The sequence below is a fragment of the Microcaecilia unicolor genome, chromosome 7, assembly GCF_901765095.1.
Source record: "Microcaecilia unicolor chromosome 7, aMicUni1.1, whole genome shotgun sequence".
Lineage (NCBI taxonomy): Eukaryota > Metazoa > Chordata > Amphibia > Gymnophiona > Siphonopidae > Microcaecilia > Microcaecilia unicolor.
The window spans coordinates 95,523,831-95,541,096 of record NC_044037.1 but is presented as its reverse complement, the minus strand read 5'-3'; the positions used below and the strand labels follow the sequence as shown (position 1 = coordinate 95,541,096).

General features: G+C 42.2%; 1 protein-coding gene across 1 annotated transcript in view; it reads left to right on the top strand.

Annotated features, from left to right (window-relative positions):
- The window catches only part of LOC115475044 (olfactory receptor 6C3-like), a 38,340-nt gene that overhangs the window by 2,307 nt on the left and 18,767 nt on the right, over positions 1–17,266 (top strand). Inside the window, exon 2 of the mRNA XM_030210781.1 lies at positions 2,801–2,980. Within this exon, the coding sequence (XP_030066641.1) occupies positions 2,801–2,980 (180 nt within the window). The remainder of the gene's footprint in view (positions 1–2,800; positions 2,981–17,266) is intronic.

Genomic DNA, 17,266 nt, shown 5'->3' with positions numbered 1-17,266 from the left:
CGGCTCCATTTTGTGAGACAGTACAAAACCCTTTCCTGCGTCACCCTCTGTTAAAGTACTTAGTTTTTACCTTGAATATATCTTGCTGAAAAAGATATTGTACACCATTCAACCAGCTCTGAGCTAATGTAACCCTATAGGTTAAATTTTAAAAGATTACCTGGCTCCTTCTAGATCTGGTGTAGAGACAGTGAGCAGTGCAGTGAAACCGAGTAGTCTGTGTGCATGCTGAGTGTTCCACATGCTGATGGAACTCTCAGGAGAGTGACAAACAGCTCAGGCTGGCAGTTGGGCGGGCTGTATTGGTGAGAACATGTTACTAGGAAAAGACTGGAAGAAAGTTGATGCTGGAGATCATCACCTGAAAGAAAAGGCGCCCACCGTTCAAGAGAGCCAGAGAGAGAAAACAAAGAGAGCAGCTAAGTGACTGAAACTATTTTAAAAAGTGCACATAAGAGAAAATAGTAAAGGAACCTGAACAATAAGTGAGAGATAACTAAAGAAGAAAAAAAAAGTAGAGGAAAACTTACATGTTGAGATCCTTGAAGGTTTCCTGAAATCTGAAAGACAGGAGAAAAGAAACTTTAAAGAATCTAGTTTGTTGCAAAATTGAATGTACTTAAAAGATTTATGTAACTAATATTTATACTTATCTGAAAATGCTCCCAATGTTTCTAGAGACTAAACTGATTTGTGTTGCAAACCTGTAATTGAAATACATATGTTAAATTTGCAAGTTGGTAAAATTTCATTAACATTTAAATATAATTCAAATAATAAAAAAATATTTTCTTTTTATTGTTAAACTCCCTGGTTGGTGTTGAGTCATTTTGGGGAAACACTGTGACATATTTGGTACCATCATTGTAATACCTTCCTCTGCTACCAGGGGGTTTACACTAATGTTGTTCTCAGTACCACGGAGACTCTTTTCCATTGGGGCAGAACCTCTAATCTACAGCTGATTGTGAGTAAACATTGTGTTATTCAAATAAGGACTTTCAGAGAGATAGAGTCTTCAGGTGTGAACTGGTGTACCGAGGTTATAAGTCAGGATATAAGACTTAGAGGCTACAAGTTTTAGGACCTGAACAAGGACCACATAAAAGGCTAGACTATCTTTGATTGCTAGCTATGCAGGTGCCAGCAATGAATATGCAAACACCTGCATAACTTCTGGGTTGCCGCCAGTACCAACACCACTTCAGCTCTAACCCACAACCCCTCCTCAGCTTCTGATCTCCACCCCCCAGTTCTATTTCCCCCATTCATCTCCCTATCTGTTCCTTGCAGTTCAGTTGTAGCCATTCCAACCTCACTAGTTCCAATCCCCATTATCCATTTCCTCCTCCATTCCCACCCATCCAATCCTCCTGTTCTGATCCCACCAATGGTTCTGATCCCCCTTCTCAGTCTCCTCTCTCCAAGCCCAGATCTCCCTTCCATCACCCCACTGATCTCCCAGAACTTACCTGGAGGTGATCCCTGGGTGTATAAAGTATGGGCTGAAATGTTCACCTTTCTGATCCTGCTCATTGGCTCCGGGTTTTAAATAGAGGCAAAGATTCATAGTGTTAGTCTTGCAGTACTACTGCAAGAGGGTCCATCTTCAACATAAGAGCAAAATTGTGCCACCACTTTGAAACCCGGAGGTGATGGGACAGTAATGAAAAGGGGACCACTTCAGTCTGCCTCACTAGACACCAGGGATCACCTGGTATGTCCTAGGAGGGGGGGGGGGGGGGGAGGAGGACATGGGCTTGGATACAGAGGGGAAGGCCTTAGAATTGGGGGATTCAGATGGGATTGAAACGTGGAATCCAGCACTGAATCAGGGGAGGGGATCAGATGGGAGGAGGGAATGGATGGTGGAGATAGGAACCAATAATGGGATTGAAATGGGGGGGGGGGGGCACCTTACCTAGGTTGATTGAATGGTGGAATTCAATTGCTTGGGATCAGAATCAGTGTATGAAGAAATACAAGGGAGGGGATTGTTGGACTGAGACCATATTATCCCGGTCCCAGCCACTATTCAGCTACAACCCACATAACACATGTCCAGTCATAACCAGATATTCAATGCTGGTGTCCAGACATTGCCTGACATTAATATTCCAGGTCTAATTTAGCCAGCAACGGAATTTAGCCAACTATGGTCAGTGCTTTAAAAACCTGTGGCCATCACCAGCTGTGTATTGATCAGGTAATTTTCACTGCCATTTTCCCTTTTGGACATATTCTTTTGAAGGTAGAAAACATGTAATTTACACAAGGCTTCATTTTCAGTAATCCCTTTGTAAAATACATGGTACATGATGGGGAACAGGACGTAGACATGTTTTCAGACCTGCATGACCTATACAAGTTTGTGCTTCATATGTACTAATTTTTGCAGATATGTCCATACTGTTAAAAATGCAAAATTATGCATATAACAAGTGCCTCTTCATAATACAGATAAAGTTGTATGTGTAGTGTTTTTGTTTTCTATACAAAACATTGCTTCTACCTAAATGCAGGAAAATCCTTTGAGGTGGTGGCAACCTTTTGGATTTCCAACATAGGCATCCTTTAATAATGTCAAGCCTTTAGATAATTTGTTTTAATTTTCTGTTTTGTCTCTTTTTATTCCACAGCTAATCAGAATAGGAGAAATAGAAAAGATGAATTACACCAAGGTTACAGAATTCATCATTTTGGGATTCTTTGAGTTTCCTGAGATGCAGCTCCTCCTCTTCCTTGTGTTTTTGATTATTTATCTGATGTCTTTGACAGGGAACCTTCTTTATATTCACAGTGTGCTCCGATTCCCATCTGCATAGCCCCATGTTCTTCTTCCTCAGCAACTTGTCCTTCCTCGAAATCTGTTATGTGACTGTCACAGTGCCTAAACTGTTAGCAGTGCTCATAGCACAGAATAAGACCATCTCTTTCATGCAGTGTATGATGCAGATGTATCTGTTCCTGGCCTGCACAAGTACAGATTCTATCTTCTCACTGCCATGGCCTATGATCGCTATGTTGCCATCTGCAATCCCTTGTGTTACACTATCATTGTGAACAGGAAAGTCTGCATAATTCTAGCCATTGTTTCCTGGTTGATTGGATTTCAAGATCCAGTTCCTCATGTTACTTTAATATCACAATCATCTTTCTGTAGCTCCAATGAAATTAACCATTTCTTCTGTGACATCACAGTATTGATGGCTCTGTCATGTTCGGGGACCTCTGTCATTGAAAATATAACTTATATTGAAGGCCCAATTTTTGGCTTTACCCCTTTCATATTAACAGTGATATCATATGTATACATTATTTCTGCGATCTTAAAAATTCATTCTGCTAAAGGTAGACAAAAGGCCTATTCTACCTGTTCCTCTCACCTAACTGTTGTTCTGTTATATTATGGGACCTCTTTTGGTGTGTACATGAGACCCAAGTCCAATTACTCTATGGACCTTAACAAACTGCTTACTGTAGTGTATATAACTGCAATTCCACTGCTCAACCCCTTGATTTATAGTCTGAGAAATAAAGAACTGAAAGAATCTTTATGGAAAGCAACCAGGAAAACTATAAAATGCTGCACACAGCATTTGGCTACAACATCTCAACAGTGGGTAAGTTCATAAAAGGGTGCCTATACGAGATATCACAAAAGAACCCATTTGCTTTTATAAAATAGGCTCATATTAACCCCCCCCCCTATTCAAATTAACTCCTGCTTTAAAAAACAAGCATATATATGTGTACTCAGAGGCAGTGGCGCACCTAGCTTGATTGTCACCTAGGGTGGAGCATCCTCTCCTCCAGGTGTGCCCCCTCCCACCCGCTACCTGCTGCTGCCGCTGCCTTCCTCCCTCTAAACAGTAAAGGGGTACACTAAGCAATCATATAGCTGTCAGCTCTGCCGGTGCCCAGGTACAGAAAGTTGACGTTAATGAGGACAGGGCACCGGCAGAGACGACAGCTATATGATTGCTTAGTGCATCCCTTTCTGCCTGTACCTGGTGAAGACTGCACCCATCACTCCGCCCTTGGTATGCCACTGCTCTGAGGTTGTGTAAATATATGAAAACTTAGAAAAAGAAGCTTTATTTACCTAAAGAAGAGGAAGCTACAGCAGAGGGTCAAGAAGAGCAGCGAGGTACCAGGCAAGGTCCTTTAAAAAAAAAAAAAAAATTCTGCAGCCAATAAGAGCCTGAATATAAACCAGAGCAAGCTAGAAAAGGTCCATCAGTACCTCTAAAGCATAGAGGAAAAAAATATTCCAGAAGGCCTTACAGTGCTGCAATATGAAATGACAACAGAAAAAAGAAAAAAAAAGAAGTAGAAGAAAGAAGTACCTGGAGTCCCGTGCTTACAGCAGGAAGATTGGAAATCCACTGAAGCCCAAGCACTGGGGATGAGCAGAGCTGGGATATCAAGAAGAACCCCCACCTCCACTGAGAGAGAGAGAGAGAGAGAGAGAGAGAGAGAATGTGAGCAGAAGCTAGACGAACTAAACAGCTCCAGAGAGTTGTGATATAGAACCATGGAAAATGAAGAAATTTAAGTTAATGGAAGGGCTGAGGTAAATTAAAGGAAGGACCAAAGACGCTAGAAGAGTTGTGGTTAAGGAGAGTCTCCAAGAAGTGACTTTAGCTGCTTTGCACAGAGCTGCAGGAGAGAAGAAGTCAGCTTGGAGGTAAGAGCATGCAAAGAGTCCCAGGGCTGTAGAGGGTGGAAACTGTGCTGAAAACTACCCAGCAGAGAGAAGAGCAGACAGCTTATGTAAAGGGACTGTGTGGAAGCACAGCAGGGAAGCAGCTTGCCAGTGAAAGAGATCATGGAAGTCACAAGTTACTAAACTGGGGCCAATGCTCAGAAGCAAACACGGGCGCTAGAGGCCATTAGTGCTGGTGCCTCTCCTGGGAAATAAGAAGCTTGCCCTGGATCAATGCAAATTACATGCAAATGTAGTCAAAATGAGGTAATTTCCTCTGATGCTTAAAAAACAGCGTACAGAACAAGGGCACCCTTACTGCTGCAAACCCTACACCAGCACGGAGCTTGCATTAGCGTGTTTGTACCAAGTTGGTGCCCAATGTTTCCTAACCTGCTGATTTCTGAAAGAGTGGACTTGTAGAATAATCCTGCTGAAGAGTATGGGGACAGAAGGGCGGTAAGGGGATTTGCTTGAAAAATAAACATTGGCTTCCTGATAAAATTAAATAGAGTTTTTACCTTATCTTGCAAGTGTCAACTTTTTTAAACCTTGAATTATCTGCATCCCCTTGTGATTCCCCTGCTGTTCTGTTTAAGTTTGAGGACAGAAGCATGTTTCTTACAGTAGGGTGGAAATCGGTATAGGTCCTGTAAAACACTGATCTCCTTTGATTGTATCGCTACTTTCTCTGTGGACCACTGCCACACTGGTGCCTCCTCCCCCTGGCCATGCAGGGCTCCCTATGACTGCACATGTGCTGGACATGTTTTTCTTCCTTACTTCCCAATGGTCAGTGCTAACAGTATAGAAAAGAAAAGATGTTAAAAATCTTATTATTGGTGTTTAAGGTGTTAATTTGATTTCTTCTATCATTTCTACAACATTACATATTTATCAACTGTTCTAGGATCGTATGGATCCCGATGTATAAAAGCAAGAACACACACACACACTTATGTGAATAGACTGAAGCAAAGCAGGCATTTGTTTACAAAAGAAATCATGACCGCATCACCAAATTCAGCATAGTCTCAGAGCCTCCATGACTGGGGAAAGCCCCTTTCCAGCCACGCCTGAGGATCTCAGGCTTGGATGATCAGAAGCAAACGCCAGCACTAGAGGCTGTTAGCGCCATACTGGTGCCGGCGATTGCTGCCACCCCTTGATCAGAGCCCTCGAGCACATGAAACAATGCGCTCGAGGTCTCTGAATGCAACTAGCATGCAAAAGCATGCTAAACAGGGCTATATTCATCCCCAATGATCAGTGGCCAGCGCGCCAAAGATTGGGTCGCTGGCTGCGGCAGCTCCGAGGTGGCGTTAGGGTTTGCAGATCATTGGGGAGGAATGGTGAACCTTGTCCAGCATGCATTTGCATGCTGGCAGGCCCCCTTTCTCCACAACAGCATACCTGCCAGCGACAGGGGACTGGAGGTCCAGCAGACCTCTGGTCCCCCCGACGATCCTCCCCCCCAGGTTCAGGGAGGACTGGAGATCCGGTGGGTCTCCAGCCCCCACTAACTCCCCTCAACAAACAGTCCCTGGTGGCCTAGTGGGTGACTAACCAACCCCCCCCCCCCCAGCAACAGGGGGGCTGGAGGCCCCCATTCTCCCCAACAGCAAATCTGCTAGTGACAGGGGGCTGGAGGTCCGGCGAGCCTCAGGTCCCCCCGATGATCCCCCCCCCAGGTTCAGGGAGGGCTGGAGATCCGCCCTCTACCCCCTACCTTGTGGGTTGGAGGAGGGAGGGTAGTCTGCCTCCCTCCTCTTCCTGCAATGCTGCAAAACGGAAGTGCCCAGCCCTGCCCAGTGTATCTTGGGATGCGCTGGGTGGGGCTATACACCGTGAGTGTATTTTTATATGTAAGTTTTTTTGTTGTTTTGTATATAATGTACTTTTATTTTTTTTATTATATTTTATTATGTAAGTTGATGTGTTCACCACCAAGTACTTTTGGATTGTGTGGGTAATAAATATTTTAAATAAATAAATATTTCCACTGTTAGATGTGGAGTGGCAGAAAATGTCATTGAATCCATCAGAGAGAGTGGCATCTGCTTCAAATGACCAGAGAATAGCTAGAGATGTAAGGGGTCCTTTTACTAAACTGCAGGGAAAAGGACCCTGTAGCAGTGCTGGGGACTCTTTTTCCTGTACTCCAGGGCCCTTTTTACTGCAGCGGTTAAAAAGCCCCCCATAAAATGACCATGAGGTGGGGAACACTTATTGCCACCCATTGTAGTGGTAAAGGCTCCCGCAGTAACCCAACAGGTAACTGAGCAGCGTGTGGCAATGCCTAATTACTGTCTTAGTGCTGTGCTAGAGAAAATATTTTTTTCCGGAGCTCCGGAAATGGCATGTGCTCCAGCCGGAACTACCGCCGGTGGTCACATTGGGCTGGGAGTAGTTCCGATTTAGCATGTGATAAGCCCACTATGTAGAAGGAAAAGCTATGATAATTAAGTTATCATGGAAGAAAAGCTTATATAAACAAAGAACAAAACTAACCTGACCAATCTGGTGAATAAAGGTTAAATGAACTTCTGTACAGCTGAGAAAACAGTGTGAATAGAACGGATATCTAAACAGATGGACAAAAAGGAAGAAAGAGGATATCAAAAAAGGAAAAATACTTATGTTGTAGTGCATGTCATGAAATGAAAGTGCATCTATAAACAGATGTAGCTCTAATACCAAAAAATGCAATGTTAGGACAATGTGAGAAACTGACGTGAAAGAATCTAAGAAAACAGACATGAAAAGTGTGCTGTGCAATGCAGTGAGATAAGCCAAAACATGAGAGTGCAAAGTGACAGGAAGAAAAAAGAAGTATGGCAATCAAAGGAAAATGTGGTCAGGACACTGCCTGTGAACATTGTGAAAGACATAAAAGTTCCGTATAAACATCCCAAAATTAAAAACGGTATTGTATCTAAAGGAATAATGTGATCAGAAAGAACGGCATTGCATCAAAATGAAAGAAATGTGATCAGAATACTCACTGTGTGAGTAAATAGAAAACTCTTTAAAAGAAACAAGTACTTGAAAAACCTCAGCAAAAGCTAAAAATCTCTGGCAGTGTCGAGATGTAATAAAGAGCCATGTAGTAATCAGGGCTGTATATACTATATGAATAGTGCTAAAACACTGATGCTAAGTCTGATGCATGCGCCAATGTAACAGAAGACAGCGTATGTGTGATTCAGATAAAGGGAAATAGGTAAAAAAAAAATAACATTGAATCATTCTGTCTGAATGGTTGGTCAGGTTAGTTTTTGTTCTTTGTTTACATAAGATTTTCTTCCATGATACATTTATTCTCATAGCCTTTTCCTTCTGTATATTGTAATTTGATATTCGTTTATATCTTACCAATGGTGGCACGTCTCGTTTCCTTCCCTATACACATAGGCGGTCGGTGGCCCAACTGTTTGGGGTGGCTAAAGGGGGCGGGGTTAGGGGCCGGCCCTGGGTGCAAGACTCGCGCGGGAGGACAGAGGCAGAGACCGGTCACTAAGATCTGTTTGGGAGAGCGACCACTCCCCCTGCGCCCCACCTAGCAGCCAAGGGAAGTCCACGATTGGGCTGGCTGGGGAGGTTTAGCCTCCCCAAGCCTCTTATAAGGGGCTACACTTAAACATTTTTTTCATATGATTGTGTTTTTTTCTTCCCACCACTTGTCATTATGTATAACATTTGCACATGGCATATGGCGCATCGGGTGACCCCACATAACTCTGAAATTCTGACCAATGGTGGCGTGTCTCTTTCCAACAAAAGTAGAATTTCAGCATTCAGGTCTAAAGGTTGCAGGTGCTTATCTATGGGTTTCAAATGAGTGTAGCGCTTTGCCACCTCAGGTGTGGGAATTTCATCCCGGTTATAAGGTATCTGATTACACTCAACATTTGAACATTGCCATAAGTATTATGATATGTTTTATTGTTTCCATTGACATTGTACTACTGATACATTGATGTTTTGTCCTTATCATTTTATAATTGCATTATACATACCTCTTGATTTTGTGCATATATTTTTATATCTTTATGATTTTATTTTGTATGTATATTTATTGTTTTATTTATTATGCATTCTGAAGACTCCTGAGGCAGGCGCTTAGGTGTCAAAACACAGTCGTTGCATCGAGTCCTTTTGGCTCATTGCAAATAAATATTACCTAATAAACGTATTCTTCGTTTCTTCCTTGTGTTTTTTGGAAGTGCCATCTTTGCCCTACTCCTTAGTTGGTTCTACTAGAGTTGTAGGGTTTGCTGTTACCTCACCTCCTGTGGGTGTTTCTTCTGCTGCTCTGCATTTGGAACAATGGCCTTCCAACCCTCAGAAGACATCCTCAGTCATAACAATGATTATTTAAATTGTCTTATGCAAGACATCAATTATATTGTTGGAGAAGATGCATATATCAAGGAATCTTTTTGTTGATAAGTAGACTGATGTTGTTGAAGTAAAAAAGAATATTGTTTAATATGATTTGCATTTTATTAGCATGATTAATGTTGCCTCTATGAGGTCATAGAGTGAGTACTTGTAGGGACCAATTCTAGGAATGTCACAGTGCCCCTCTCCGCTATCTGGAACTTCAACAACTAATCTGGAAATTAAACAACTAATAGAAATTATTCTAATATTCCATGTTATCCTTTCTAACAACAAAATGTTTTACTCTAACACACTCAAAGCTAATTCAATTTTCCCTGTTCTCGTACAGTTACGTGGTACTTCTCTTCACATAAGTATCATTCAGCACAATGTTTATTTCTAACACAGAGAAAAAAAATGTTAATTTTCTTAAAAAATCATTAAGTGTGCACACAGCAACAACAAAAAAACTTCACCAGCTCAGGCGCTTTCTTGCGATGGGTACCTTTCGATTTTCAGCAGCTGCACGATTTTGTGTCCGGATCCTCCTTCCTCTATGGTGTTCTCGGAACCTACTAATCTTTCTGAAACAAATCAAAGGGGAAATACCCTGTCTCCCTGTGTGTGCAACTGATGCAGTGACTTCTTAGGCAGAAAAGCCGTGTAAACTAACTACTGTACTTAGGAAAATAAATATAATTATGCATCCCTGCACTTCTTATATATTGTAAACAATTCACTCTCTGTCACGCTCAATTCAATACTGCAACACACAAAATCTCTTACACCTCAACTTAAGCCTTCCTAACCTAAACAACATGTTCAGTCATCACACAATTCTCAGCACTTCACTCCAGTGTCTCTTATTTTTGGTGCAGCCCTGAATCTTCTGTGCTGTTTCCAACTCTGCTCATTAAGCTGGCTCTAACATTCTAGAGCTGCCTGCAGCTTAAAGTCACTGCAGCTCCTCCTCAGTACTCACCAGTGCTGAATACTCTAAAGTGATTACTGCTTTATTATTATTTTTTTTATGCCTAGAAAAATTTCCGGAAATTAAAAGAAGCAGTTCTTCCTAAGGTTATTCCTCTCTGGGTCAATTTTCTTTTTTTTTTTTTTTTTAAAGAAGAAAACTTTTCCCCAACTCTCCTTACACCAGCTGTGTCTAACATAGAAATCTTTAATTCAATAGCTTTTCCTAATAACACTCAACTATATCCTTAAGGAAGTTTTCCTTAAGGAAGTTTTGTTCTTTATATCAGCTCTTCACCCTCTGTAAAGAACTCTAACCTCAACAGAACAAAAGACACTACTTTCCCAATGTTTTTTATTTCATCCCTGTAAACACTAACTTTCATTCTTCCTCCTCCTCACACAGTTTCCTTAATCTCTCAAGCTACTAAAATCCTGAAAACTAGAGATCTGTAGCTTATTTTAACTCTAAATTCAGTCAGAAAACCAGTCAGCAGCCACACTTGCCTTTTTTTCCTTTTCAGTTTTTTTTTTAACTGCCTCTCACAACAGCATACCTCCTGACGGCATCACCCATTCTATCCAGCTCATGCACGCAAGGGTTCCAAACCATACACACTCTATCTCCTTTTATTTTTTTTTTTACATTAACTATTGTAGAACCAAAAAGATCCCTAGGGGACTCCGTATTTCAAAGTCACCTACAATGTTTCTCGATGATCAGACATTTTGAGACAAGCGGTGTTCAGTACTTAACTATTGTGCTCTAGACATGATGATTTTAATAGCAAAAACAGCTAAAAATAAAGTTAACATTTTATGTGAGACATGTACTGATAAAATTTATGTATTTAAGAATGAGGATCAAAACTTTGATATTGTCTTAACTGATATAAATAAAAAATAGATTCAGATCAGATATCAAGGAAGTGAAAAGAAATACATTTTTGAGAGATGAGGCAGATTATAAAAGAGGATCTATTTACTCTTTCTCCTAAGTCAGACCTTATTATAGCTGGAAAAAAAAGAACATAATCCTACATAAGGATTAGACAAAGAACAGTAGCCTAGTGGTCAGTGCAGTGGACTTTGATCCTGGGGAGCTGGGTTCAATTCCCACTGCAGCTCCTTGTGACCTTGGGCAAGTCATGTAACCCTCTATTGCCCCAGGTACCAAAACTTAGATTGTGAGCACTCTAGGAACAGAGAAACTACTACATATAATGTGTACAGCACTGTGTATATCTAGTAGTGCTATAGAAATGATTACTTAGTAGTAGCAAGAAGGATTTGTCTCCCATTGAGCAAAGCTGTAAACAAATCAGGTGGTTTATATACTTCACCTTTGAGCAGTCCTATACAATCATGGGTACCAGCAGTGGCGTACCAAGGGGGGGGGGGGCGGTGGGGGCGGTCCGCCCCGGGTGCATGCCGCTGGGGGGTGCCGCGGCGCGCGCCTGCTGCGAGAGTTAGCTAAATTCTCTCGTTCGCTGCAGCTCCCTCTGCCCTGGAACAGGTTACTTCCTGTTCCGGGGCAGAGGGAGCTGCAGCGAACGAGCAAAGTTAGTAAACTCGCAGCAGGCGCGCGCTGCAGCACCCCCCCCCAGTGGCATGCACCCGGGGGGGGGGCTCTTTTGGAGAGGGGGTCTTTCGCCGGGGGGGGGGGGTCCGCGCTACCCGGGGGGTGGGGCGCCGCCTCAGGTGTCCGCCCCTCTAGGAACGCCACTGGGTACCAGTTACATCTTTTCCACCTCCAGAATCTGCTGCTCCCCTTCCACAGCCATGTTTTTTAGAGAGAATTTGGCAGAAAGGGAGTCAAGTAGTACCACCACAATTTCAGAATCTTCCTTATGATCACCATCAGATACAGTACAGATATCCAACCAGAGGCAGAGGACATGGGAGAGGCAGAGGGACTGGCCCATCTTACCCATCCATGAACAGAGGGCGCCTCCTGGACAGCTGGAAATGAAGATCCCTATTTTTAATCTTTCCTCCATTACCTTAACAGATACGGGAGCCCTGGAGTGGTTGCTAAGGGAATTTGAAATATGATTGGTTAAAAAAGGAAGGGGGAGTGTGTGAAGACGAGTATAGGGAATTTGGGCGGGTTTTTAGCTGTGAGCTGGGCAATGTAGCGGGTTGAGGTATTTGAGGGGAATTTTCCCTTCCCTCCCACCCTTAATGTTAGTTTAGGAATTTTTTTGGTACTGTGCTTGAGTAGTGATTTGGATTCTGGAGACATTAGTTAGTAGATTGGGTAAGGGTGCTAGGAGGTCACAGCTTTTATATGATGGGTGGAAGTGAGTTATTTAGGATCAAATGCAGATGTGAGATTGAAACTGGGAATAATAACTGAAAATATAATGAACACTTGTGGACAGTACAGCCATAAGTTGAGGTTTGATCTTATGACACCGTGGGTCTTACCAATATGTGTTACATCAAGTGTAGTGCTGATTATGAGCTAGTTTCACTACCGAATAGCTCTATGGGATTAAATGCTTTTGGGTTTATATATTTTTACATGATTGTTAATTGACATTAATTATTCATGTGAATAAATAAAGCTGTGGCCAAAATACTATTCCTCTCAATACTTGAATTTGTATGATTTGTTATGTTCTGGATTTTGTTAATTTGTTGTTAAAAGTGAACTGTGTGGGTAAAAATGTCAAGAACGCAGTGTTCTACAGAAGAGCCTTCCTTTCATCCCCATGGCCAAAAACAATGCATTTCAAACCAAAGTGGGCCTTTTTAAATTCACCAGAAAACTACAGATTATTTATTTATTTATTTATGGTTCACTTGTATCCCACATTTTCCCACTCATGCAGGCACAATGTGGCTTACAGAAAGTTAAGTAAATTTACAATGTAGGAATCATAGAAAAGTGTACAAAGAATAGACTGGGGGTACAGTAGCTAACAATGTGAAACTAAGCAGGGTGAGGGTCAGGGAGGGTGCATCAATCAGCAGTGTAAATAGGGGAGTAGATCTTAGCAAAGAAGTAGGTCTTCAGCAACTTCTTGAAGAGGGTGCGGTCCGCTTGTGTTTTAAGGTGTTGTGGGAGAGCGTTCCAGTGTTTAGGGCTCCAGTAGCGGAAAGAAGAGGTGAAAATCTTCTTATACTTGACACCCTTACATTTCGGGAAGTGTAGATGGAGATAAGACCGAGCAGCAGGATTATACAATGTTTCTCAAAAAATGCTCCTAATGTTGATATGGCTGTGTGTAAGCCACATTGAGTCTGCAAATAGGTGGAAAAATGTGGGATACAAATGCAACAAATAAATAAATCAAGAAACCATCCTCCTGGTTGCCCCCTGGACCCACTGATACATTGATACAAGCATTTAATTTTGTGTTGAACATGTCCTTAAGAACATTGAACAGAAGAAAAAAACATTTTTATAACCTCATGAGAAATAAACAGGCTGATCTCAACTCCCTGCTAAGAACTCTGAAAGTGTCATCAATCCGGCTGATAAGGGTGGGGGCACTGTAATTCTCAATCATTCAAATTACATCCTAGAAATAGCGATTCAACTCAGTGACAGAAATTATTATGTTCCTTTACATAAAGATCCAACTTCAGATCTACAAAGTGATATCAAAGTTGTCATCTATATTGTACTATCTTATTCAAATCCAAACAATGAACTTTGCATATATGATGTGCTGAAATGAAGGAAAAAGCCTCAACAGACTCCTGTTTTTAGCTATACAGCTCTTTAATTGCTGGAGTTCTTGCTGTCATCATAGGCAAAAAACCTCCTATATAGTCTTTATCAATAAGAATTTTTACAAAAAGAATTTTTAGTATTATGTGATAAATCAACACTTATCTCTGTATTCAAACTGCCGTCGCTTAATCTCTCCTTTCCACGGCCGACTTTGGCTAAGGTTTCGGTGTTTCTCTCACATCCTGCTTCAGGGTCTGTGGTATCAACGACTTTCCATAGCGATTCTGTATAAAAATAGCAGCAGAATTACGATAGCCATTCTCTCACTAATAAAATAAGCACAGTACCTTCTGCGTCCCTCACTTCACTGCAGTCTGGTCTTCACTCCGGAAGCGACTCATCACTTCATGCTCTCCTTTTATATACGTTGACATCTGACGTCATCTTCCCTCCTCTTCTTTTGACAGGTCTTTCAGAAAAAATGGACCCATTAGATTCTCGTGTTCAGCCCCCTGGGCTGCACAGTTTGTAACCGAAAGATCCATCGCTGTTCTTGATGTACTAACACCAATTTCTTATCTCCTCCTCTCATATTGAACTCAGCCCGTTGCAGAACAACACAACAGAGGGATTCAAACACATGCCCCTCTTCCACACAATGTATTAATTTGGAAAGGTGATATAACTTCTTTGGATAATTTTTTTCTCATGGCTCAACACCCAGGACAATAACTTGAAATTCAAACTTCACTTTTCTGGATTTACTCATGAAAAAAATATCATCTCACTACATCCCTTTACAGGAAACCTACTGTTTGGAATGCTTTTCTGCATTTTACTAGTTATCATCATCTACATCTTAAAAAGAATCTACCACTATGTCAATACCCCACCGACCCAACATAAAAATACCTGGATACCTGCAACACAACATAACCAAAGACTGTAATGGACATTACCTGACTCTTCCTCTCCCTTTCTAAGTTCCCCCCAATTATACCTACCATACACGTACCAGTGGTGTGCTGGAGCAGGCTCTCACAGGCTCGCAAGAGCTGGTTGTTAAGTTTTTAAGAATTTTGGGAGCCGGTTGTTAAAGTAGGGCCCCCATGGCTACTTTAACAACTGGCTCCCAAAATGTGGGCTTGGGCCCCCTGCAGAATTATATTTTACTTTGCTGGTGGGGATGCTGAGCCCTGCCAGTCAAGTAAATAGCCTACTGCTGCTCCCCGCTCCTTGTTTCCAGTTCTGGGCAGCAGGCTGGGACTTCTGGAGCATGTGAGAGAAGTTCCAGCATGCTGCTCAGAGCAAGACATTGGGAGTGGTAGCAGTCCATTTATTGGCTGCCAGCAAAGGTATGCCTATCGTGCCCACAGGAAGGGAGGGAGGAGAGAGAGGCATCTACTATGTTACTATGTTAGATTCTCTCATTTAGCCAGTCAAATTTAATGCTCTATCAGATGCCATTGGCATACACTTGAAGGGAATGAATATTTCAAAGGTAAAAGCTTTGTTGTAACATACTCTCGTGAGAGAAACCTAAAAGATATACTTGTTCCATCTTCCCTTCCCACACTGTCATTTACATATGAAGAATCCTATCTCAGACATCGTAAGCGTTGGTCATGAAACGTGTGCCAACATGAATTAGAAATGACTGCCTTCAAGAATCCTAGCACTGGACGGGAATATCAGTTAAATCATACATATATGACTGCATCTCCACTATGTTCATCTTTATTGTACAATACCCATACCCCCTTTTATATGTTGGAGAAATGAAAAGGTTAAATAAAACATAAATAATTGAACATCGCAGCTGTTTAAATAGAAGTGTAGAATCAGCACCTTTAGTTGGCCATTGGACCACAGCCGGACAGTCTGTGGAAGCTTTAAAATTTTTTGTCATTAAAAGACGGCTGAGGGGAAATATGATAGAGGTCTATAAAGTAATGAGTGGAGTGGAACGGGTAGACGTGAATCATTTGTTTACTCTTTCCAAAAATACTAGGACTAGTGGGCATGTGATGAAGCTACAAAGTAGTAAATTTAATATGAATTGGAGAAAATCTTTCTTCACTCAATGTATAATTAAACTCTGGAATTTGTTGCCAGAGAATGTGGTAAAGGTGGTTAGCTTAGCGGGGCTTAAAAAAGGTCTGGATGGCTTCCTAAAGGAAAAGTCCATAGACCATTTAAAATGTATTCAACTTTTTCGGGATCTTGCCAGGTATTTGTGACCTGGATTGGCCACTGTTGGAAACAGGATGCTGGGCTTGATGGACCTTTGGTCTGTCCCAGTGTGGCAATACTTATATACTCAAAATCAAATGGCGCAGGAAAACTTCATATCAAACATTAATTGTAAAGAACAAAAGTTTGTTTTTCAGCTCCATACATTGATACCTCATGGTCTTAACATGGACATTACATAGTAACATAGTAGATGACGGCAGATAAAGACCTGCATGGTCCATCCAGTCTGCCCATGACAAACTCATATGTGTATACCTTACCTTGAATTGTACCTGTCCTTTTCAGGGCACAGACCATATAAGTCTGCCCAGCAGTATTTCCCGCCTCCAACCACCAGTCCCGCCTCCCATCACCGGCTCTGGTACAGACCGTATAAGTCTGCCCTCCCCTATCCTCGCCTCCCAACCACCACCCCCTCTTCCCCCCAACTGCTCCGCCACCCAATTTCAGCTAAGCTTCTGAGGATCCATTCCTTCTGCACAGGATTCCTCTATGCATATCCCACGCATGTTTGAACTCCGTTACCGTTTTCATCTCCACCACCTCCCGCGGGAGGGCATTCCAAGCATCCACCACCCTCTCCGTGAAGAAATACTTCCTGACATCTTTCCTGAGTCTGCCCCCCTTCAATCTCATTTCATGTCCTCTCGTTCTACCGCCTTCCCATCTCCGGAAAAGATTCGTTTGCGGATTAATACCTTTCAAATATTTGAACGTCTGTATCATATCACCCCTGTTCCTCCTTTCCTCCAGGGTGTACATGTTCAGGTCAGCAAGCCTCTCTTCATACATCTTGGAACGTAAATCCCATACCATCCTCGTAGCTTTTCTTTGCACCGCTTCCATTTTTTTAACATCCTTCGCAAGATACGGCCTCCAAAACTGAACACAATACTCCAGGTGGGGCCTCACCAACGTCTTATACAGGGGCATTAAAACCTCCTTTCTTCTGCTGGTCACTCCTCTCTCTATACAGCCTAGCAATCTTCTAGCTACTGCCACCGCCTTGTCGCACTGTTTCGTCACCTTCAGGTCCTCAGATACTATCACCCCAAGATCCCTCTCCCCGTCCGTGCCTATCAGACTCTCCCCGCCTAACACATATGTCTCCCTTGGATTTCTACTCCCTAAGTGCATCACTTTGCATTTCTACGCATTGAATTTTAATTGCCAAACGTTAGACCATTCTTCCAGCTTCTTCAGATCTTTTTTCATGTTTTCCACACCCTCCGGGGTGTCCACTTTGTTGGAAATCTTGGTGT